The sequence below is a fragment of the Sphaerodactylus townsendi genome, linkage group LG07 (assembly GCF_021028975.2).
Source record: "Sphaerodactylus townsendi isolate TG3544 linkage group LG07, MPM_Stown_v2.3, whole genome shotgun sequence".
Taxonomy (NCBI): Eukaryota; Metazoa; Chordata; class Lepidosauria; order Squamata; family Sphaerodactylidae; genus Sphaerodactylus; species Sphaerodactylus townsendi.
Window position 1 is genome coordinate 73682615 of NC_059431.1, and position 24088 is coordinate 73706702.

General features: G+C 42.5%; 1 protein-coding gene across 1 annotated transcript in view; it reads left to right on the plus strand.

Annotated features, from left to right (window-relative positions):
- Positions 1 to 24088, plus strand: part of LOC125436770 (guanine nucleotide-binding protein G(q) subunit alpha) — a 114178-nt gene that overhangs the window by 46409 nt on the left and 43681 nt on the right. Inside the window, exon 2 of the mRNA XM_048504046.1 lies at positions 1188 to 1372. Coding sequence (XP_048360003.1) covers positions 1188 to 1372 — 185 coding nt within the window. The remainder of the gene's footprint in view (positions 1 to 1187; positions 1373 to 24088) is intronic.

Sequence of the window (24088 nt, forward strand, 5' to 3'; positions counted from 1 at the left end):
GCCTCAACAAGAACCAGGCCTTTTTTGGCTCTGGCTCCCCCTTTGTGGAACTCGTTACCAGCAGACATTAAGGCCCTGTGGGATCTCAACCAAATCTGCAGGGCCTGTAAAACCAAAATGTTCCACTGGGCATGTCTGATACTGCCATGAAACTATGACATTGTGCTGGCTCCGTCCCCTGTCCTGATAGTTAGGATTATATTGTGGTGGGGAGGATGTTTCTGCTACGGGCTATTTGAGATTCCTGTGTGATTTTTAGTCACCATCTGTCAAAGCTTCTCACATTTTAATGCTTTAACTATTTAATGTTTTAACTATTTATTATGTAAATTGTTTATAATTGTGTTTGGATTATGTGTGTTGGCTGCCCTGAGCTAGCAATGGCTGGGGAGGGCAGGATAATAAATCTATTAAAATAAAATAGTGGCAAACTCAGATCTGCCCCAGCAGTTCCTACCATCAGCCACTCTTCTGTGGGTCCCTATCGGAGGCTGCATCAATTACTTATAACATTGAACTGAACTGAAACCTTTAATGGCATTCAGTGTTGAACTGGATAAGATCCTTTGTGTGGTTCAGGCTGTTGGGTAATAAAGCCATTGGAGCACAACTCTGTCTGTATTCTTTAGAACTGTCTGTTTAGCGAACAGGACAACTGCACCATAGGTCAGGAAGAAAATTAAATGTTAAGCCTTTTAAGAATGTGCGCTAACTTAAGCAGAGTTAGATTGACAGACGGACAGTGTGCAGGACAGCGTCCGAAGTGGAATATAAGAGTGCAGATTGCTGTGATTTTTCTCTATGTCTTCTGTGGAAGAAAAAAAAATCACAGGAAAATAATTTTATTTCTATCATGTACTGTATATGAACATTTATGAAGGAAGCTAGTTTGCTCAAAGATAGTTTGCAGAGACTGTAAACTTACCTAAAGTGGAGCCACAGGATGTTCATTGTGAGCCCTTTCCTTAGTGACTGGCATTGTTTACTGTGGTTCTCTTGGTTCACTTGAGGTCTCACCCATATAAAGGTTGGGATTGTAGCATAGTATAAAATAGTTGTTAGATTTGAATTAATACTTAAAACCAGTGTAACCATAAAAGCAAAAGGTTTAAATGAACCAGTGCAAGAGCTACATTTTCTGTGAATATTGTGATCTAACAATACATCCATCTTTTAATGTTTTGCAGGGACGGGAGAAAGTGGTAAAAGCACATTCATTAAACAGATGAGAATCATCCATGGATCAGGATACTCTGATGAAGACAAAAGGGGGTTCACAAAGCTGGTGTATCAGAATATATTCACAGCAATGCAATCTATGATCAGAGCTATGGATACACTCAGAATTCCATACATATACGACCATAATAAGGTGAGTTGCCTGTTTTAAATATACAGCAGAACCAGTGGTGGGATCCAAAAATTTTAGTAACAGGTTCCCATGGTGGTGGGATTCAAACTGTGGCGTAGCGCCAATGGGGCTGGGCGGGGCATGACGGGGGCGTGGCCGGGCATTCCAGGGGCAAGGCATTCCTGGGTGGGGCTGTGGCAAGGACGCAGCCGCTGCGCTGGTCCTTGGGCGGGAAACGAATGCACGCAGGCGCAGGCTGCCACGCACGCCGGTGCACCTCCTGCTAGACTGCTTCAAGTTCTACGTGCTACTGCTGAGAGGAGGGGGCGCAACTAAGGCAAAAATCACGTGGCAAAATCACCAATTAGTAACCCCCTCTCGGCACACACAAATAATTAGTAACCTACTCTCGGGAACCTGTGAGAACCTGCTGGATCCCACCTCTGAGCAGAACTTTTCTTCTGTTCTGAAAGTTCCATTGGATGGCTTCAAATTCGCAAATCTGCTTCTCATGCTTATGAGGAAGTAAATGCTCATGTTCCAGAGAGGCCATCACTTTAGACTGCAGATAAAAGTTTCTTCATACAGAAAAATGGCATGGAGGGTGAAAAGTTCTAGGCTGTCCTTTTCTTTGCCGTGACAGTTTTCACTGTGCAGGAAATCTCTTTATATGGTGGAGCATTCAGTAATGTAAGCCTCTTTCTCACCTGCCTGATTTGGAACATAAGTTTATCACATCAAAGAGAATAAGGCCTCTTATTTCTCAAAGAGAATAAGCAGAAAGCCCAGGAGTATAGTGGAGGAAGCATGAGAATTGCATTTTCCGAGCCTGATGCTTTCCCTCATTTTGCTATCTCCATGTTCCATTCTGTTCCCCCGCCTCCCCTATGGCTTATTTCCTTTTAACTGCTTCATTCCCACCTCAGCTGCTGTTTTCCTTCCAAATGCTCATTCTCTCCTTCCCATGTCTTCTCTTTCCTTCCCACCCATGCATTCTCTTCGTACCCGCCATTATTTTCTCCTGTTTCCTTTTATCTCTTGCAAGGAAAGCTGAAGCAATGTTGGTTGCCATTTTTGCTGTAGCATTTTGTGTTCTTTCCAGTGTCTGTGCACAGGTGGCTCTTCTTTAACTTTGGGGATTTTATAACTCTCGCAGTTTTTCCAGTTTTTTTTAAATTCTGCAAACATGGAGGTTCTTCAGCCTTATGTGGCCCTATTGTGTAGATGTTTTGACCCATACCCTAGGAGAACATTGTATGTTACTTCTGTTATGGCCCTGTATGCAGCATTTTTAGACCTGAGATCTGCTTTCAAGACTGTATCTAGAGAAAGATTATGGCATAAACTACAAGACACCTCTATAGACAAGCGATTGTTGAGTCTCATGCAAATTTTGTACAAATACACCTTTCTTAGAGTTATATGCCAGTGACACAGTAATCCTGTTGAGAACACTTATAGGAATGAAGAGAGCCCTTTTGGAATTGTCCAGCTATTGTGCAGAAGAAAAATTAGAAATACATTTCCAAAAACTAAAATTCTTGTTTCTGGGAAAAGACCAAAGATGAGAAAATAGCAAATCCAGGCTAATAAAATAGACCAAGTTACCAGCTTTAAATATTTAGGGGTAATAATACAGGCCTCTGGTGCCAAAAATTTCCATCACAAGGGACAGGCTATAAAAGGGCAGAAGACCGTGAACAGTGTTCTAAAATTTAACAAGTCCCGTGGAGGTTCATATGTTCCAGCAGCTCTCGAGCTTTACAAAGCTAAACTAATTCCCCAATGATGCTCTTTTCCTCACTATTTGTTTGGCACTTTGGAAAGAGTTCAGTCAAGATTTTTAAGATCTTTAATGCAGGTTCCAAAGTGTGTTTCCAACACATGGCTTAGATTGAAAATGGGGCTGATTAGGGTGGAGGCTAATATACATCTCCTCTCCATCTGCAAATGGTTGTCAGGCCATTTCAATCTTCAAGGCCTATTTCCTTTAATACTGCAGGATAATTTCCAATCTAGGTGGCTTAAATCAGACATTTGTTCTCTGTGTAAGATGGGTATATTCCCCCAGGCTAATTTAGAGCTGGGATCTGCGCAGGCTGAATCATTTGTCAAGCAAAGAATTTTTGATATTGAGCGTCAATCTAATTTAGTGACATTTTCAGAGTATCTATCTCCAGATCATGTAAAATACAAAAATGACCCAGTACCCTATTTATATTTTCTAGAAGGAAGTAATAAGAGGAGAGCATTCTCCTTAGCTAGAAGTGACTCACGCCCATCTAGGTTTTGGAGGGAAGATACAGGAAAATTCCCTTTGGAAAAAGGCTATGTGATTGTCAATTACTCAATCCCTTCCAGTCTGATTAGCACTCGATCCCTTCCAGTCTGGTCTCCATGCTGGGCATGGGACAGAGACCGTCCTCATCGCTGTCACAGACATGCTCCACATGCAGCTCGACCATGGTGGATTGGCGCTGCTGGTATTGTTAGACCTGACCGCAGCGTTTGATGTGGTCGACCACGACCTTGCCTGGTTGCTTCCGGGGTATGGAGCATGGTTCTTCAGTGGATTGCCTCGTTTCTCCATGATAGGGGTCAGCAGGTGTGGTGTGGGGATCAGGTCTCCCAAATGTGCCCGCTGCATTGCGGTGTGCCCCAGGGGACTTTGTTATCTCCGCTTCTGTTTAACATCTACATGCGACCCCTCACTCAGTTGGTGCGGAGCTTTGGGCTGGTCTGCCATCAATACGCTGATGACACCCAGCTCATTCTGTTGATGGAGGGGGAAACGACCTCTGCCCTGCAGCTCTACAGCATTGTTTGGCGACAGTTGTTGGTTGATTGAAGCAGAGCAGGTTAAAACTTAATTCATTGAAGATGGAGCTCTTTTGGCTGGGTCGTAATGGAGGAATCCGGTGCTAGAAGGGGTTTCTTTAATCCCAACTCCCTTGGCCTGCAGTCTGGGGGTCCGCCTGGACTCTTCTCTTCTATGGAGAGATAGGTGGCCCATATTACCCAGGTTGCCTTTTTCCATCTTCGTCAGGTCTGACGGCTGGCCCCCTATCTTTTTCCCAGGCCGACCTGGCCACTGTGTTCCCTGCAATGGTACCTCCAGATTGGACTATTGTAACTCGCTCTATGTGGGCCTTCCCTTGCAGCTGATCCTGAAACTGGTCCAAAATGTGGTGGCGCGACTTCTGGTGGGTGGTTCCTTTAGAGATCATATCACCCCCGTGCAATTCTCATGCTTCCTCCACTATACAATGGCTCCCAGTGGAATTCTGGATCATTTTCAAAATGTTGGTGCTAACCTTTAAGGCCCTTTACGTCCAGGGGCCCTCATACCTTCGTGACCGTCTCACCAGGTAGGCCTCTGTGATCTTCAGAGGCTAATTTACTGACAGTCCCGCACCCCTCCATGATGCGGCTGGCCTCTACCCAGGCCAGGGCCTTTACAGGCCTGGCCCCAACCTGGTGGAACACTCTTCCATCAGCTGTTCGGGTTCTGCGGGACCTTAGTGAATTCCGCAGGGCCTGCAAAACTGAATTGTTCGGCCAGGCCTTTGAGGAGACCGGCTGCGGACTACCTGACCCTTTCTGATGCCCCTGTGCCACTTGTTATGCTATCTCCGGCACTGCTGATGTAATATCTTATCTAGCATTTCTGGTCCCCTCCTGGCCTTGGAATCGGGCGCCGTCAACAAATTGAGGTCAAGTAATGGAAGTTATGTTAATACTGCTGTGTTTTTAAGGGTTTTAATATTACGGGTACATTTTTTAAAATTTATTATGTATGGAGTTCTATGCACTGGTTTGCTGTACACCGCCCAGAGCCTTCCGGGGGTGGGTGGTTCATGGATGGATGCATGCATGCATGCATGCTATGGAACATATGTTTTTCAGGTGTCCTTTGCTTGACAAGCTTTGCAAAGACATATTAGGCCCGATATTAAAGAGACTTGCTGGAAATAATAACACACATATATTAATACGGTTGCTTCAGGGAACAGATCCTAATAGTACATTGTCAGTTGCAATATTTTGGCTATACTTGTGTAAATTTAAGAATTTTGAAGAACAATGAAATACAGGATGAAGTGACTTTTTAAAAAATAGATCTTGAGAAATACCATTATAAGTTCTGGTTACCTTGGTTGTTGAAATATGGAAGAGTAACATTTTAATTGTATTTTATATTAGTTAAGAAGGTTTTAAGTTGGTTTATTTTTTAAAATTGAAAAATGAAATACACACACACACACACACACACACACACACACACACTTCTATTATGCCTTATGTCAGTTCTTAGCAAATGCCACAGAACCGGTCTGTGGGCTTTTGAATTGGCAGCAAGAGGTAGACTTCTGTAATGCTTTGTTAATGTACAGTTTTCTGGAATAAGAGAGATACTCCTGGATAAAAGAATGGATTTTTCAGCATTTCCTTCTCAAAAATACCTTTTTTTGTAGGAAGTAAAAGGATGACTACTGAACATGGCTCTTGACAAGGTTATGTTGAGCATGTAACCTCTGGGTGTTGAAGTCAGCAGTTTGATGTTTCTGGCCTTGTGCCAGGTTTAAGCTGTTCATTGATTACTTGCGCTGATATAAAGCCAAGCCAGATGCGATTTGGAGGCAAAGTTTTGACTTGATTGTATTACTAAGTATGCCATATTTAATACAGTTTTTTTCATAGGAGTTATTTGTGATTTGTGATATTTTGTATTTGAGATTAGTAGTATTGGTGCTATTCCAGTTACATATTTAAATTCTATTTTTATAATGTGAAAGGCATCTTCTGAATACTTCTATTCCTCATATAGTAAGGGATGTTGTTCAGCACTTCAGTGTGTTCTTGGTTAAAGACATTAGTAGCTTATTTGGTTACAGAACCTCCACTTGTAAGTACGTAATGGTAATGTAGTGAATGATAGTTTGTTGGCTGGAAAAAGTTGTCAGCTAAACTAAAATGCCTGTTGTCAACTAAACTACAATTGAGGCATACTGTTCAGAAGGTGTAGCTTTGGTAGAAGCCAGAGATCATATCACAGTTCTTGGAATATGTTTGGAGGTTTTAATTTGAATTTGCATTTTTGCAGATAGAGTGCATTGATTTGAGTGGAACTACAAGTGGATGAAATGTTTGCCATTTGAAAAGCAGTTGAAATAATTCCAGGGATCATTTGTGGTATTCTGTTTTGTGTGCAACAATTAATTATATGGCCACTTTACTACACTACTTCCATATTAAAGGAAATGTTTTAATTATTTGTGAATGCATGGAGAAGATTGCAGGGAACCTGCTTGGGTGCCACATGGACTGACTTTTAAAAGTTGATGAATATTCATATATCATAGTGAGTCTTATGTAAATGGCTTGGAAATATGTGGGAGTACATGAGGCGCATTAGTGTTGATAGATTGTTAGTATGCACTAGCTTGTACAAAAATGCTATTGCCATCATGCAAAATATAGCAGTCATTTGCAGCATGTCTGTGGAGACATCAGCATGCTTCCTCAATGTGGCTTGACTATATAGGTGAAGATGGATTAGCACTCGAAACACAGTCATTGCAGGGTGTATGAATCCAGCCTTAGGGTCTAAAATCATGCTGTAAATTCTGATTCTCGGTCATGGGCAGATGTCTGGATTCAGAGGGCTCAGATACAGAAACTGCCATCACCAGGCACTCAGAAGTGGCTCCTCATGAGGAAGCAGGTTCAGCCAGAGCAGCCTGCTCGTGAGGAAGTTCAGGCAGCAGAGCCAGCTATAAGCCCTTCCTCACCTGATATCATGCAGCTGAGAGAACCTGCACAGTCCTCCATGGAGCCCTGTGATGAGCCAGCTGTGCAAAGGAGGCGAAGACAGCAGCAGCTACAGAGTTAAAGAAAGAGTTCTTGGTTCTCTGCCAGGTATGGCACAATAGCAGAGCCTGCATCAGAGGAAGACTAACTCCTTGCAGGATCTCTGCTGCAGCAATCAAGCCTCCCCATATAAGCCCTGCCTTGAGCCTGGTTCTGCCTAGCTGCAATGAGTGTACTTTCTGTTGGATCTTCCTGTGCTTGCTATAGCTCCCAGTCTGCCTGCCTGCTTGGATTCCTGTGCTCTGGACCTGGGGCTATCTGCCCACGCCACCCTGACCAATTGGACTGACTTCTGAGTGTGCTTTTGCCTACTGCCATTGGGCTGTTCCCTGACTACGCTGTTGCCTGCCATCTGTTTGACCCTGAGAGGCTGGACCTGACCACTCCCTGCCTGCCAGCAGCACATTCTCTATGCTGTGAAATGTGACTGCTGTGAAGCAAGAACACAATGATCAGTATGATCAAATAGATAAAAAGCTGAACCTAATACTATAAACAAATGTGCTGTTTCTAAAGCTATTCTGTGATATATAAAAATGTAGATGAAGCTAAAGCAGTCTGAAGGCTACAGTCTCTCAGTATGGAATAAACCAAAATAAGATTTTTAAAAGTTTTTATTTTTTCTTAAGTCTTGATGACAAAGTATTTTCTGTTTTGTTTTTCCCATTCAGTTTTAAAAGTAAAAGTTCAGTTTAGGTGGCTCCTGAGATATTGGATCGGATTGATGGATTTAGTAGTGTGATGTGAGTGATAATATTAAATGTATCAAAGAATATTGTTATCCAGAAGTGTATATAGTGTTTTGAACTCTGTAGGCATTTCATCTTTAAATACTATCATAAAAGCAGCTTAACTGTGAAACAACTATTTTTTTATTAAAATCAATCCTTCTCCCCAAAAATTCTAGTTTATACTGAGAGCCCCAAATATGTCTCTTTGCAGTATTGTGAAATATTTGTATTATTTCTTCACTAGGATTAGGTTTCTACTGTAACAGGTTCTGGTATGATTAAATAACACTAATTGTATTGGTCTAGAAATTATGAAAACCAGGTGGTAAAAAGACAGTATTGCACAGATGATATTTTGTGTTTCCCCATATTATGCCCAAACTAGAAACATGGAAGAATCGTCTCCTGAATGCTGATCCATTTGAACTGAGTTTTTCTCCTGGAGTCAGAGGACATCTTGATGGATGATTTCCCAACCCATACTCAGGGAGGCAGGAACAACCTTTTTGTCACTTCCCGTAGGGGACTCAGGTGGCCATTTTCCTCTTTGTATTTTTCTTGCCTCTACAGGGAGAGCAGGGCTTTTTCCTAGGCTCACTTTAGTGTGCTAGTCCTGTTATTAACAACCATTTCCCACTCTGCGCGTTTCCTTTTGGCCTGGTGAAGGTTCCCAGAGTCTTCTTGAAGGTCCTCCTAAATATAGGAGTTAATCTTAGACACTCCAGATACAGGGACTACAGCTTATCAGGCCCCCACCAGCATGGCCAATTGGCTATGCTGGCAGGGGCTGGTGGGAATTGTAGTCCATAACATCTGGAGTACCAAAGGTTCGCCATCACTGTCCTAGGGAATGCATGTCTATCTTTACCTGGACGATATCCTGATCAAGTCCAGATCACAGGAGCAGGCCATTCAAGACGTAGAGCAGGTCCAGCACATTCTACAACTACATGGCTTCCTTATCAATTGACAAAAGAGCTCCTAGGACCTATCCCAGATAATGGAGCACCTGGGCGCGATAAAAGATTAGTCCAAGAATGCATTATTAATTCCAAGGTCCAAGATCACCAAGATCCAGAGATCAATGACAACAGTCCTATCGTCCAGACGTGTCCCGCTACTTCAACTAGCCAGCCTGCTGGGCCTATTCATCTCAGTCATGGACATGGTCCAGTGGGACTACTTCCACACCAGACCGCTACAACGATTCCCGTGACCCTATCAGTTGGAGATTATGGGGAAAAAAACCATTCCTTGCTGGTACCGGAACATCTGCAGACCAGTCTTCAGTGGTGGATGTCCCACTAGAACCTGAATCAAGGGAAGGTCTGCTTACATTAAGACTGCATCCAGATCTTCACAGATGCCAGCTAGCAGGAATGGGCAGCCACCCTGCAGAACCAATTTGTTCAGGGCAAATGGTCCCCGGAACAGACACTTTTTGTTTCTGCCTCCACGAGAATGGGTTGGGAAATCACCCATCAAGATGTCCTCCTATCCTACCAAGAGAAGGACCCTTCATGGTAAGTATCCAATTTACCGTTCAATCAAAAGTGTTCAGCTGTTATATCACCAGAAAAACTTTATTCCCTTTTGTTCTTCTGCACTTTTTGGGCTCCAAGCTGTGCCTGAAATATTTATAGCACTGAGCTTCTATTGGTCATTAGGGTCTTATGCTGCCACTGAAACCAGTTAACTGCCGATTTGCTATAACCTGTTTTAAGTAAAATTCCTGTGGTTGCATATGTTTGCATTAGTACCTATTATGCCTATAGATTGTAGCCTTATAAATGTTTTAATTTGCATCCTGATAAAGACTCACCATGTCGTAAAAAATCTTCAAGAAATGGTTTCAATGGGGTCTGCATCCTACTGGATGGGCAAAGGCTGAGTAATTTTGTGAGACCACTTTCATCACAACCATATCAGTTGGAATATTTATCCATATAGATTTATAGATTCTACTCTTAACTCCTCCCTCCCCCAGAGCATTATCTTTTTTGATTTCTTATCTTTGGAAGTATGGCTATATACAGCTTGCTTGGCAAGGAGAAAAGAGGAAACATTGCATTTGAACAAACTGTTGTTCCATTTGCAATAGATTCCATGAACACATAGATATTTCACCCTTTTATTTTTGAGGTGGCATGTTTATTTTCCTGCTCTCTTTTTTCTGATACAGCTTAGATATTTACACTTGGATAAATACAGTGGCATAAATTATGCAAGACTCCTTCAAGGATCATTTGAGTAGAAATCTGTGGAATATTAAATAAGCCCTTTAACAGCTTTTCACACCTGCAGGGCTTGTTTTGTAATTGCTCAGACTGCACTCTGGACAACCCATAACACTGCGAAAAAGTTTGTTTCCAGTCTGTCCTGAGCAGTTTTTAAAAAATAGATATTCAGGGTCAGTATCTTTGTATATGCAATTTAAAATAATATCTGTTTGCTATTTGCAAATCCATGAAGAAAGGAAAAAAATTCCATGTGTGACTTCTTAAGATACTTGTAATATTCAAGGCTCTGTATCCTTTGGTCTTGTCACATTGCTTTCTCTCTTCTCAACTATGTCCATATCAAAGTAATCAGTTAGTTTACATGGAATGGAAACATTTTAATTTACAATAGAGATCTTGTTGTTTATCTTCCATACGATCATTTAAAATAAATAGATAAATAAAATAGTGTTTCCATTGTCTGGCACTGAGACAGACTTCTACTTTAAAAAGCCAGGCATCATTCTAAAATGGAATTGGGATGGGAGTTTTGGGTTTTAAAGAGAACTAGAAATACAGGGCCAGTTCCCTGCATAAGTGACACAAATGATTGTGTGGGCCAACATTTTCTACTTTTACTATATTGCCACTGTTTTAAATGGGATTTTGTCACTTAGTAATTTAAATTGTTGGAGCCTATGTAAATTGTTTTTATTGTTTGCTCCTCGTTAGTAGTGTAGTGTATTAGATTTTATGTTGTAAACCGCCCTGAGCCCCTTCGAGATAGGGCGGTATAAAAAACTAATAAATAAATAAATAAATAAAATAAACATTGCCCAAGGGTGCCATCTGAAATAAGTCTGGCTAACTTTCTCATTAATGTTTTCCTTTCACTTTCACATTGAAAGCGGGCTGACTGGCCAGCAGAAGACTCTCATATGCCTGATCTCCACAATTCTTCTTTTAAGAATACTAAAGCTGAATCAAACAGCTTCATAAATGTTACATGTCCTGCTAGTTTGAACCCTTCTGGTTTATGAGGCCATAATCCCCCTAACACAAAACAGTTGATCGTATCATTAGTGAAGCATGAATAAATTCTTTTGAACGAACTTGCTGATTCCACTGTCCTCCCAAAAAATCTTTCCTTTAAGAAGAGTCAGTGTTAAATGGCAAATTAGAATTGCAACCACAAATGAACAACAGTATTCAACACCAAAAGTTCAGATGCTGAAATATGCCTCTGCGAAATTGACTAAATAATTTAGGCAGACGGAGATATTTAGCTGAAGTTCATAACTGATTCTATAAGCAATGCATCGCCAGTTTTATAAGAATGAGATACAGTGTACAAATCCAGTATTTTCATGCATAATTAATGTAATGAATATTTAATATAGTATTGTAGTGTAAGAGCCCTCGTTATCAGATGACTTTTGTAATGTTATCAGAGGTACTTGTTACCTCTCTGTATGTTAAAGAACAACACATTTTATTTACATCTAGGAAATATCTTTAAACATATCAAACTAGAGAAGCGCCACAATTTGTTAGCAGCAAAGAAAAAGTTAAAAAAATCCTGACAATAGTACAATAACAGTTGGTTATTGTACAAAACCAATTATATGAACTCAGGGATGTAGGTAAGGGGGGGTTCTCGGGTTCAACCCCCCCATTGCATTTCCGAAGCTCCGCCCCCATTTGTGAGCTTTTAAAAAAAATTAAAAATCGGTTTTTTGCCTGAAGGGTGTGCAGTTTTTAAGCTAGCAGCACCAAAATTTCAGGGATGTTTTGGGAGACTCTCCTTTATTGATACTAACTAGGTGCTTATTCTAGGGGTTCTAAAGCTATGGACTCCCAAAGTTGGGTGCCCTATCCCCCCATTGTTTCCAACAATGGGAAGCTGGCCAGAAGATGGGGGCTACACCTTTGAGGGCCCATAACTTTGGATCCCCTAAACCAAACTTCACCAAACCTGGGAGGTATCATTAGGAGAGTCTCCTAAAGAGACTCTGAAAGTTTAGTGGTGCTAACAATTGCATCCCTGACAGCAGGCACCCCCCCCAAAAAAAATTTCCCCAGATTCTCCTTTTAATTCCAGCCCACTTTGGCATGGATTTAAAGGGAGAATATGAGGCCCCCAGTTTAAACATTGAAAGTGATGCTGTTTCAGGATGGGGGATAATCCACCCCAAAACAGTATCACTTTCAATGTTGTTTTAACTGGGGACCCCAGATTCTCCCTTTAAGGTGGATTTAAAAGGAGAATTTGGGCTCTCTAGTTTAAACACCCTTGAAAGTGATGCTATTTGGGGTGGATTCCAGCATCATAGCGGCTGCCCATGCCCCCCCCCCCCCGCAAAACTCAGATTTTGCACCAGGCTCCATTTTCCCTAGCTGTGTCTCTGCCCAGAGTAGAGGGCAGAAGGGGATGTAAGCTGGGAGCCCAGTTAGTGGAAAGGCACGGGAGGGCAGGGCAGGGGAGTCTGCCATCCCCAGCCTTGGAGAGCTACTTTTATAAGTACTGAGGCCAGGGGCAGGGCTTGGGGAGGCATGGTCACGCTCCCAGGGGCTGGTGGGGGCGTGGCCCAACCCCCGAACCCCCCATAAAAAATCTATATCTACGTCCCTGTATGAGCTCTTTGACACCTCAAGAAACTGTGATAGTTACGATACCTTTCAATGAATTAAAAAGCATGTATCTCTAATGTTAAAGAAATCAAGAATAAAAGAAAATGGTATCCCAGGAAACTGAAGGTAGTTTCCCACTAACCAATGCATTTGAGGATGATTTGGGGTGGCGGGGGCAGACAAAATTCTATTTTGGTTGATTGACAGAATACCCAGAACTGTTCCTGTAAAAATACACTGAACAACAGGTAATTGATTATTCCAAAGGCCAAGTTATTTTAGGAAATGTCTTGCTAGTGATAAAATTCTATTATGTCTTAAAGCAAAAATGTGAGCCAAAAATCATCATTCACTTGTTTCTCTGGAGACTTGATATCTTTTCCTCTAAAATTGTGTTGCATTTAAACATCAGGCAGTTATTAAAAACAACACTGAAGACTTCTGAATTACAAAATGATTAAACAAACAGTGGTCTGAGAGACAGAGGTGTGATTGCTGTGTTGCTTATCATGCAGTGAAAAATCTCTGGAATGATAGCACATGCACAGTCAATTTATCCCTTGCCTTTATTTAGTCAGTTTTAGACACTTACGTTCATTGTGGTCTTCCTATAGAATTTCCTATGTATTTGTGAATTAATAATACTTGATTTTCAGCGTTCATGGATAACCCTGAAACAATTATTCATGTAGGTCCCTTTTTCAAATCCATCTGTAGACAGTGTAGAGCACATTATCCAGCATTCACAGGAATTCACAGCTTTAATCTAGAAGCTTTTTCTATGGTGCCTGTCAAAATAGTAACTTGGGAAACAGAAGAGAACCTGTTTAGAGTGCATCTCAGGTAGGAATTAAATCAGCTGCCTGCGCAGAAACATTGTTTGCTGTGAAATGTGGGACAACAGTGCAAAGCATTTTAACAGCAGGATAGTTGTTGAGTTGGAGGAACTATGGTGAATTTCCTGTCTGATTTGCATGTAGAAAACAATTCGCTAAATTTGGGTGTTTGAATTTCAGAGTGCCAGACCAACTTTGGCTGGTTCCCATCTTGCCAACTGAATTGTTAATTCAGCTTGGGGTACCAAGAATGATGTTTGTGCGCATCCTAAACCAAATACTCTGAAGTATATTTTGATCTTATAAAGGCATTGAATAAACCTGGAAATAGATCTAGATCAGCTCTTTGGTTGCTGTATTTTTACTAGATTATTTTCTGTTTCTATGTAAAAAGCATGGTTAGTCAAACACAATAAAGTGGAGGGAAACATTAGGTTTGGGGTGGGTTCACATGATGAAAATCTAAACAATAACGAGTTGTGATATTCCTCATGCCTTTGATTTCAATCATATCAGCTAGAAAACTATTTGCTATTGTTGTTATAGCTGTTCTCATTATTAATACTACAGTCACTGTCTTCATTTATAGTCTGCTTTTCACACAGACTTATTATGACAGTTGAATAAAAGTATAAGCCAGGGTAAAGGGGGGGGGGTTCCTGTGTTTACTCCCCTTATTACATGTCCAAAGTTCCGCCCCCTGTTTGTGGGGGGGGTTGTATTTTTTAGTGTTTTTCAGTTTTTGGCCTGCAGGGGGTGCAGTTTTTAGATTAGCAGCACCAATACTCCAGGGATTTTTTGGGAGACTCTCCTGATGATACCACCCAGGTTTGGTGAGGTTTGGTTTAGGGTATCCAAAGTTATGGACTCAAAAAGGGGGTGCCCTCATCCCCCATTGTTTCCAATGGGAGCTAATAGGAGATGGGGCAACACCTTTGAGGGTCCATAACTTCGGACCCCCTGAACCAAACCTCACCAAACCTGGGTGGTGTCATCAGGAGAGTTTCCTAAAAATACCCTGAAAGTTTGGTGCTGCTAGCTTAACAATTGCACCCTTGACAGCAGGCACCCCCCAAATTTTCCCAGATTCTCCTTTTAAATCCACCCCCTTCAGCAGGGATTTAAAGGGAGAATTTGAGGTCCCCATTTTAACCATTGAAAGTGATGCTGTTTCAGGGTGGGGGATAATCCACCCCAAAACAGCATCACTTTCAATGTTGTTTTAACTGCTTCCTTTAAGGTGGATTTAAAAGGAGAATCTGGGCTCCCTCGTTTAAACACCATTGAAAGTGATGCTGTTTGGGGGTGGATTCCAGCATCACAGTGGCCACTCATGGGGGGGGGGCACAAAACTCAGATTTTGCACCAGGCTCCATTTTCCCTAGCTACGCCTCTGCCCAGAGGTGAGGGCAGAAGGGACTGCTGGCTGGGAGCCCAGTGGGGGTGGGCGATGCAGGGAAGTCTGTCTTCCCTGGCCTTGGAGAGCTGCTTTTATAAGCACTGAGGCTGGGGGGTGGGGCTTGGGGAGGCATGGCCACACACCCAGGGGTGGATGGGACGTTGCCCCCCCCCAACCCACCCCATAAAAAATCTATACCTATGTCACTGGTATAAACTTAGAATTATACTTTATTTCAAAGTCTTGTTTGCTGAGTTGCACCAAGGAATGATAGTGCCCTAAATACAGTCATTAGACTTACTTCAGGTATAAAATTGAATTGATTTTCACTATTTCCCAATGCAAAGGTTTTTACCATTTGGGATTTGGGTGTCTTAGTTGATAGTTTCACGGGAAAGTCAACTCAGTGCATGGCAGCTGTGAAAAAGTCAAACTCTGTGCTCGGCATAATTAGGAAAGGAATTGATAATAAAACTGCAAAGATTGTCATGCCCTTATATAAAGCAGTGGTGCGACCGCACTTGGAGTACTGTGTTCATTTCTTGTCTCCATATCTCAAAAAGGATATCAAAGAGATAGAAAAAGTGCAGAGAAGGGCAACGAGGATGATTGAGGGACTGGAGCACCTTCCTTATCAGGAGAGGCTGCAGCATTTGGGACTCTAGTTTGGAGTGGAGACATCCGAGGGAGGATATAATTGAAGTCTATAAAATTATGCATTGGGTAGAAAATGTTGACAGAGATAAATTTTTCTCTCTTTCCCACAGTAGTAAAACCATGCGGCATACATTGAAAATGCTAGGGGGAAGAATTAGGACCAAAGGAAACATTTCTTCATGCAACGGGTAATTGATGTTTGGAATATGCTGCCACAGGAGGTGGTGATGGCCACTAATCTGGATAGCTTTAAAAGGGGCTTGGACAGATTTATGGAGGAGAAGTCAATCTAATGCTACCAATCTTGATCCTGGACACAGTGTGTAACAGACTTCCCTCTGTGATACACCTCTGAAGGTGCCAGCCACAGATGCAGGCGAAATGTTAGGAACAAGATCCGTCAGACCATGACCACACAGCCAGGAATACCCACCACAACCAGTTGATCCTCCTTGATCTGAGATTGCAAATGCCTTAGCAGACCAGGTGCTCGGGAGCAGCAGCAGCAGAAGGCCATTGCTTTTACATCCTGCATGTGAGCTCCCAAAGGCACCTGGTGGGCCACTTCGAGTAGCAGAGTGCTGGACTAGATTAAGGTGACCAGATGGTCACCTCTCTGAACCGGGACGGGGGTAGGTGGTTGCTGCCACAAGAAGCCAGTGAAAAGCGATCAGCTTCTGGGGCTTGCCGTTTCCCGCCCTGTCACAGGGTGGGAAACAGCAAGCCCCAGAAGGCCGTGCTCCTGCGGCTGCATGCACAGCAGTGCGGCAGCCTCCCAAAAATCGGGACAATTTCAATAACCCACGGGACTCAGGACAAATTGTTTGAAGGCGGGACTGTCCCGCCAAGAGCGGGACGTCTGGTCAGCCTGGACTAGATGGACTCTGGTCTGATCCAGCAGGCTCTTTCTTATGTTCTTATGTTCTTACCACAGAGACTCCAATGCAAAGGGTTTTACCACAGAAACTATGTTATTTATGATGATGTTATTCTTCTGTTAGTAGCTCTTTAAAGTTTTTTTCCCATCCAATTTCAACCAGCGTCTGGCTTGAAGTTAGTAACTTCTTACTGTTAGTTATTTGAAGTTAGTAACTTCTTACTGTTTTTGGTACAGAGTCCTTTCCAGTAAAAGGCCTGAAGTAGTTAAGAATTTAAATAATGACTGTTTGAATTGTGGCCCTCTAGAACCTTGCTGGCCATGTTCAGGCAGTACTAATATTTTGCTCATGATACACTTGCTTCTAAAATGTGTTTCTTGCTGTATTTTTTTTTTTTTGCAGACATTAGAAGATGGAAGCGTCTGTGGGGCACTTTTTCCTCATAGAGTTTGAAAGGGGTTGTCCAGAATATGGTTGGCACTGGAGAGGGCAAATAAATTTAAATCAAACTGGAGATCCCTGGTTGCTAAATTTTAAGCACTGTTGATATAAAGGAACCTAAAACAGAAAAAAAACGTTCCTAGCATCACTTTTAGGATGAATAATTGGACCATTATAGTAGAACACAGTGGGCTGAATTTATTTAAAGGGGTATGGAATTCTTCATGAACTATGCACATACAAAACCCAATTCCCACAGTCACCCTAGAAGAATGCAGCTGTTTCAAGTTTTTTTAATGCTGCTGGCCTTGATGTTTTGGTGTTGTACAAGCCTGTGAGTTTTTGATACATTTGTACTAGGCTACTAGGGCATTGTCTGCAGAACTAGCACAGCTAACTGCTCGCAGAGGAATTAAGTTGCTTAGCAATCAATTAATATATATCTATATACGTTCTCATTATTCCACAAGCTAGTTCAGGCTGAGTGCTGTGATTTTTGTCCTTCTCTTTCAATTCAGGTTGGAAAATGCCATTTATAAGTTTTTAAAGAAGAGAATTTCAGTTGACGTCTCCTGTTCTTCTCTGGTTCTTTTTAAATTTGTGTATTGGTATGTTTTCTGTAAATTTGCCTAGATGTTTATCAGTATAGTTGATAGGAATTGTTACTTGGCTACTTTACAGAAAGAGGGCTCTGATTTTCAAGATTGGTTACTGGCATGAGGTTCCTATCAGTGTAAGTGTGAACACTAAACTGGTGCTTTAAAGAGCAGAGTGCAATATTTCACTAAGCAAATGTGAATTGGAAAATTATCATGTTTTCTTCTGTTCCCAGTCCGATTAAATAATTTTCTACTAAAACCTGGACAAACATTATTAGGTCTGAAAATCATCCACTTCAAAGTCAGCAGAGTAACATTGTTCACATAACAAACCTTCCTTGGGTTGGCATGTTCTCACATGCATGAATGCACGTAAAAGTGTGCTCCTTCCTCTTCAGTGCTATCAGCCCAAGATACAAAACACAGATTCCCATGTACCCAAGGTCTTAGGGAACCCTGTTAAGGCTGCCTCTGAGCAGGTACAAAGGGCAGAGTGTCCAGTTACTTTAGCTACCCTCCCCCATCCCATGCATGCATGTCCTTAGCATGTATGAGCATGTAGGTAGGATTTGGATCACTGTCTGCTTTCTTAAGTGATAAAGAAGCTTTATTACTCAAGATTAAGTTATGAGAAATAGTGGAGAACTAGGAAATGAGATGCCTCTTGCAAGGAAAGTGACCTCATTTTTTAAAATTGAGCTGGAATTTTAACAAACGTGTTGTCAAGCTTTGAGTTTTCTTATATACAAATACAAAAATTCCCACATTCACAGTACAAGCAGAAATGCTTTTCTCTTGCAGAACTAATTGTTTAGAAGGGAGGTGTGTGAGCAAAAGAAATGCTTCCTATTCCTACCTTCATAATAGTTCTTATAGTGGACTCTATTCTGTCACCAGGCAAGCTAAACTAAGCCTAGAGTAGCATTTTCGAACTACGCAGTGAATTCCCTCTTGATCTGCAGTGGCTTCATTCATTGATTGTTCTAGCCTGACTTCCAGTTGACTGGCTTAGACATTCTTTGTCTCATTCTAAAACCTATCATGGAGTAAAATGTACAAATTCTGTTGCCATCAAGGAAAAATAGATTCTATGACTTTTATTAAATTATGTGACCGAAACACATTTATATTCTATGTTTTAGAGAGCAGTATGAAGCTTTGGAGCATATTTTGATAGTTTGAATGGCTTTGATCATAGCAAAAAAGGAAGTAATTAATTTACTTCATCTATATATAAAAAACTAACTGTGAGTTTGTTATTCACGCGCTAACGCGGAAAGGGCTGGATGAATCGCCCCCAAATTTGAACATGGCATGGCTTCCCATTGTGGGCATGTTTTCGGATCTTCACCGGGCTCACAGGTCACACCAGAGCCCGGTAAAAGGCATGTTTCCCCAAACCCGCAGCAGACCAATGAGGGGCCGCCGTGCTGGGGGGACGTGGCTTGGCCACTTTCGCAGCAGCATGCGCGCACATGCCAGGTGAACCCGCCTGCCGCCGGAATCCCCCAGAAACACACCGGGACAGGAAGGAGGAACGTTCCAAGCCGAGTCGTTTGGAAAAGCTGGTACACCTCTCCCCTTCCTCCTCCCTTCCCTGCCTTCCTCCCCACAGTGAGCCGCAGCGAAGCCACAGACTGGTTTCCAAGGTCCGCCTAGAAAAGGAAGGGAGCAAGTGGCTGCGTCCTCCCGGAGGGGAAGAGCGGTTAAGTTAAATAGGGAGGTCTGCAGTCTCTTGCTTCCCTCATAGCTTCCCTGTGGACTGCCAGTGGCAACCCACTTGCGCGGAGGGGCGTTAGGAACAACCAAGCCAGCCCCCGTCGGGGAACGAGGAGGTACTCTCAGCCACATCAATGGCTCCAAAACTCACAGGGAGAGGAAGGAAGAGCGTTACGCCTCTCCCCTTCCTCCTCCCTTCCTTTCAGACCTCACTGCCCTCAGCCACAGCAGAGCGTGGCCGGGCCCGCTAGTTCATCATAAAAACATAAGAAAAGCCATGCTGGATCAGACAATGGCCCAACAAGCCCAGCAGTCTGTTCACACAGTGGCCAATTGGGTTTCTTTAGGAAGCCCATAGGCACATGAGAAGTGTTTGAGAGAGAGCATGTAAGCCCAGTGTTCAGGAACCTAGTGCCAAATTGTAGTTTGGCATTTCATTGAAATCCTGTTTCATTTCCTGATCAGACACTACTGCCCTATTTCTAACTATTTTTCTCAAGAGAAAAGAAAAATGTAACAAGGGAAGTGGCCCTGAGTGTTTTTTGTTTTTTTAATACATATGGAAAATACTTCCTGGAGGGCAGCTTCCTACATGCTTCCTTTATAGAAAACAACAACAAAAATTAGTGCTGAGAGATCCTGCATAGAATGTTTTTCAATAAATCTGCATGTTGTCCTTAATGTAGTTTAAGATTAACTACACTTAATCAAAGGGCAGTTTAGAAAAAGATTCCTTGACACAAAGGTATTCTTTTGGCTTCCTGCAGAACATTTATTGGCTGAACATTCCCTGGTAGAGAACTGAAAGTGCTTAACTGGCCAATTTACATTTCACAAAAGAAGGGTATTTGAGGATGGGAGAAGGAATTGCAGCCACATACTTTTGCACAAAACTTATATTTGTTTAAACCATTTCCTTTTTTGATTCTCTGCAGTTGTGGGTAATACTCAGTACATCACCACAGACGCGTTAATTTCTAGAAGGAAAGGTACTTGTGCTCTGTCTGATCCAGACTTCCAGCAGTTTGGTAGTCAGGGTTTGTGTGAGGACTGATGATGGTAGACTGAGAATGAATTATATTAACCTGTCTTGCCTAAGGACTTTTTCTAAGCTAGCTCTCAACTTTGAGTAGAATTTAACTAAGTTCCAACTGAAAAACATAACTTGGTACTTAGCATTACACAGTGCTCTCTCTTTTTGCTTCATAGTAGTTAAAAATTGTCAGGAATACCATGAACAGTCTTGAGCACCAAATTTCAAGACACATGTTGGAAAAAGTTCAAATGGGGCAGAGAAGGTCATTAAAGGTCTATGTCAGTTATCCTGAACCTTTTGGGCTTGGCATGTCAAAAATTCAGAAAATGCCTAACTGCTCTGCTGGCATGTCAACCCCCAACAGAAGAGAAACAATTCTTTACATATTAGTTTATTTAAAAAATAGAGTCCAGTCATGTGTGGTGCTATGTATTGTATAAAGAAAGGTCAAATAATTACAAAGATGACTCAAACAAACAGGGAGAATAGTTGTTGTTGGGAGCTGGTGAATGCTGGCATGTCATCCAAAAAGTCTTGGTGTCTAATCTTTGACATGCACATAATAAGTTCGCCATCGCTGGTATATGTAGCAGTATATCCTGTTCTTTCACCCTTTTCTTATAATTGCCTTTTAATAAAACAGCTTGAAGATGTATTATCCCAATCTTCAAAGATCATTTCAGCTTTAAGGTTTTGGGAATGTTGTATAATCTAGAACACTAGTGACTTTTAATGAAAGCTGATTAGATGTTAAATTATCCCTAGTATAGGGACTGGATGAACCATTCTCTTCCAGGTATTCTGAATGCAGAAATTATTAGGTAGTACTACTTACTGACTAGAAGGCAGGATCAGTTTTTTACTTTTCCAGAGAAAGGAGTTCACAACTTTCCCAGGCCACTTCTGTCTCAGAGACAGCATAAGCACAATCCCCAAATACATCAGTAAATACTATTCCTGGTTTGATTCAGTTTGTTGGACTGTTTTCAGATACTGGAGGTCGATTAGTCCATAGTACCCATGACACCTTCTTTAGCTTTTTTCTTTGATGGACTGGAGTTTCTAGAGATGATCCTTTAAGAATTCATGCAGCATTTATATCGAGCTAGTAGGCATCTGCTCTGTTATTGTGAACTTTGCTAAGTTGAGGTTAGTATTTTAAGACCATCAAGAACAGTCTCAGGGCATCTCATTACAGTAGCTCTACAGTCTGAAAGGTTGTTGTATGTTGTCCAGTTAAGTGAATGTTCTGTGATATTTGTGGAGAAATTGTTGGTTTAGGCAGTAGAACGTACCTTTGTCCTCAGTCTTTGGGGTCCCTTTGTCCCTTTGTTGGAGAATTCTCTGGAGCTCCTTGCCATGATAAAGGGAAAGAAACTTTGAAAATAGGTAGAGATCTAGAAGAATCTAGAGATTTCAACTAGTTTGCGCTGTCATGTGGTGAGCTCCTGCATTTATTTGCTCTGGCAGCAAAATAACAGATTGAACTTGCATATGGGCCATGTAAAGCTGATACCAGACATGCCCAAAAGATCTGGCTCATCCTTTCAGGCCTCTGATGTCTTATTAGACTGATACCACAAACAGAGTATAATACATTGTTTAGAGGCTGTTGCTGCCTATTCAACTACATGTTTTGACTTGGGCACATGTGTACAGTTCTGTTTATGAGAAAGTATGGAAAATCCCAAACTGAGGACTGAATTTGCCTCTGGGAAAATCCCTTAGGAATGTGACTACAGGGAAAGCGTACACAAACTAGTAGAATTCAGGCTGGCTTGACTGCTTTCAAGGACAGAATCAAAAGAAGGGTAGACAATTCTACAACATCAGATTTCTAGAAGACTGTTAAAAAATGGAACTCCTTTGACTTGCAAAGCAGAAGTATGGCAGCCCAATCCAGACTGGGCTGGTGGTCAGGGATGTCGACATTCTGGTTCCCCCACCCCCTCCAAAGAATTTTCTATAGCATGGGAAGCCACGCACCCTTCCATTTTTTAAAAAGCCTACCTGAAAATTCCCCATAGGGCAAAGCGGAAATAGGGCCTTTCCCCACTTTCGTCCTTCCCCTCTATGCCGCGCGCTGCTCTCAGCACGCAGCATCCCAGGCGCGTGCCCGGCCGTCCCCACGACCCCGCGGGGCCATCAAAAGGTGCCGTTGAGAAGAGCGCCTGGGATGCTGCGCACTGAGGGGCGCGACAGCAGCAGCTTCGGGGCGGCTGCGCTGTCGCCGCCCCTCTCAGTGGAGAGTGCCGAGGGACCCCGCGCTACTCTCCTCGAGTAGCGCAGGGCTTAAGGGAAGTGGGGAAAGGCCCATAGACTGCTGAAAACATAGCTTATCTCCGACCCTTGGGCTGCTGGTATAAGGCTGGTGAAAGCTGCCTATAGTCGGCTCCATCCCTGAGAACACCACTACCATGTCAGCGCAGCTCTGGGCAGCATGGGAGCACTGAGAGAGAGCTGGGTGCCTCAGCTGGGCATCCCAGTACCCTGCAGTGGCCAGGTGCTGGCAAATTTGCCTGCTGACAGGTTAAGTGTCCCCCAAGGATCCGTTTTGGGACCAGTGCTCTTTAACCTATTCATAAATGACCTGGAAGTAGGGGTGGGTAGCGTGGTGGCCAAGTTTGCGGATGATACCAAATTATGTAGTGTGGTGAGAACCGCAAAGGATTGCGAAGAGCTCCAAGCGGACCTTGATAAATTAGGTGAGTGGGCTAAGAAATGGCAAATGCAGTTCAATGTAGCAAAATGTAAAGTGATGCACATAGGGGCAAAAAATCCAAACTTCACATACATGCTACAAGGGTCAGTGCTATAAGTCACAGACCAGGAAGGGGATTTTGGCATCTTAGTTGATAGTTCCATGGGAATGTCAACTCAATGCATGGCAGCTGTGAAAGGGAAACTCTATGCTGGGGATAATTAGGAAAGGAATTGATAATAAAACTGCAAAGATTGTCATGCCCTTATATAAAGCCGTGGTGCAACCGCACTTGGAGTACTGTGTTCAGTTCTGGTCGCTACATCTCAAAAAGGATATTGAAGAGATAGAAAAGTGCAGAGAAGGGCAACGAGGATGATTGAGGGACTGGAGCACCTTCCTTATGAGGAGAGGCTGCAGCGTTTGGGACTCTTTAGCTTGGAGAGGAGACGTCTGAGGGGAGATATGATTGAAGTCTATAAAATTATGCATGGGGTAGAAAATGTTGACAGAGAGAAATTTTTCTCTCTTTCTCACAATACTAGAACCAGGGGGCATACATTGAAAATGCTGGGGGAAGAATTAGGACTAATAAAAGGAAACACTTCTTCACGCAACGTGTGATTGGTGTTTGGAATATGCTGCCACAGGAGGTGATGATGGCCACTAACCTGGATAGCTTTAAAAGGGACTTGAACAGATTTATGGAGGAGAAGTCGATTTATGGCTATCAATCTTGATCCTCTTTGATCTGAGATTGCAAATGCCTTAACAGTCCAGGTGCTCGGGAGCAACAGCCGCAGAAAGCCATTGCTTTCACATCCTGCATGTGAGCTCCCAAAGGCACCTGGTGGGCCACTGCGAGTAGCAGAGAGCTGGACTAGATGGACTCTGGTCTGATCCAGCTGGCTTGTTCTTATGTTCTTATGTTCTTAAGTGCCCTTGGGAGGGGAAATCCACCAGCATAAACCTGCAGTGCCTCCAGAAGGGGATCCCCGAGATTGTACTGTTAATCTCTT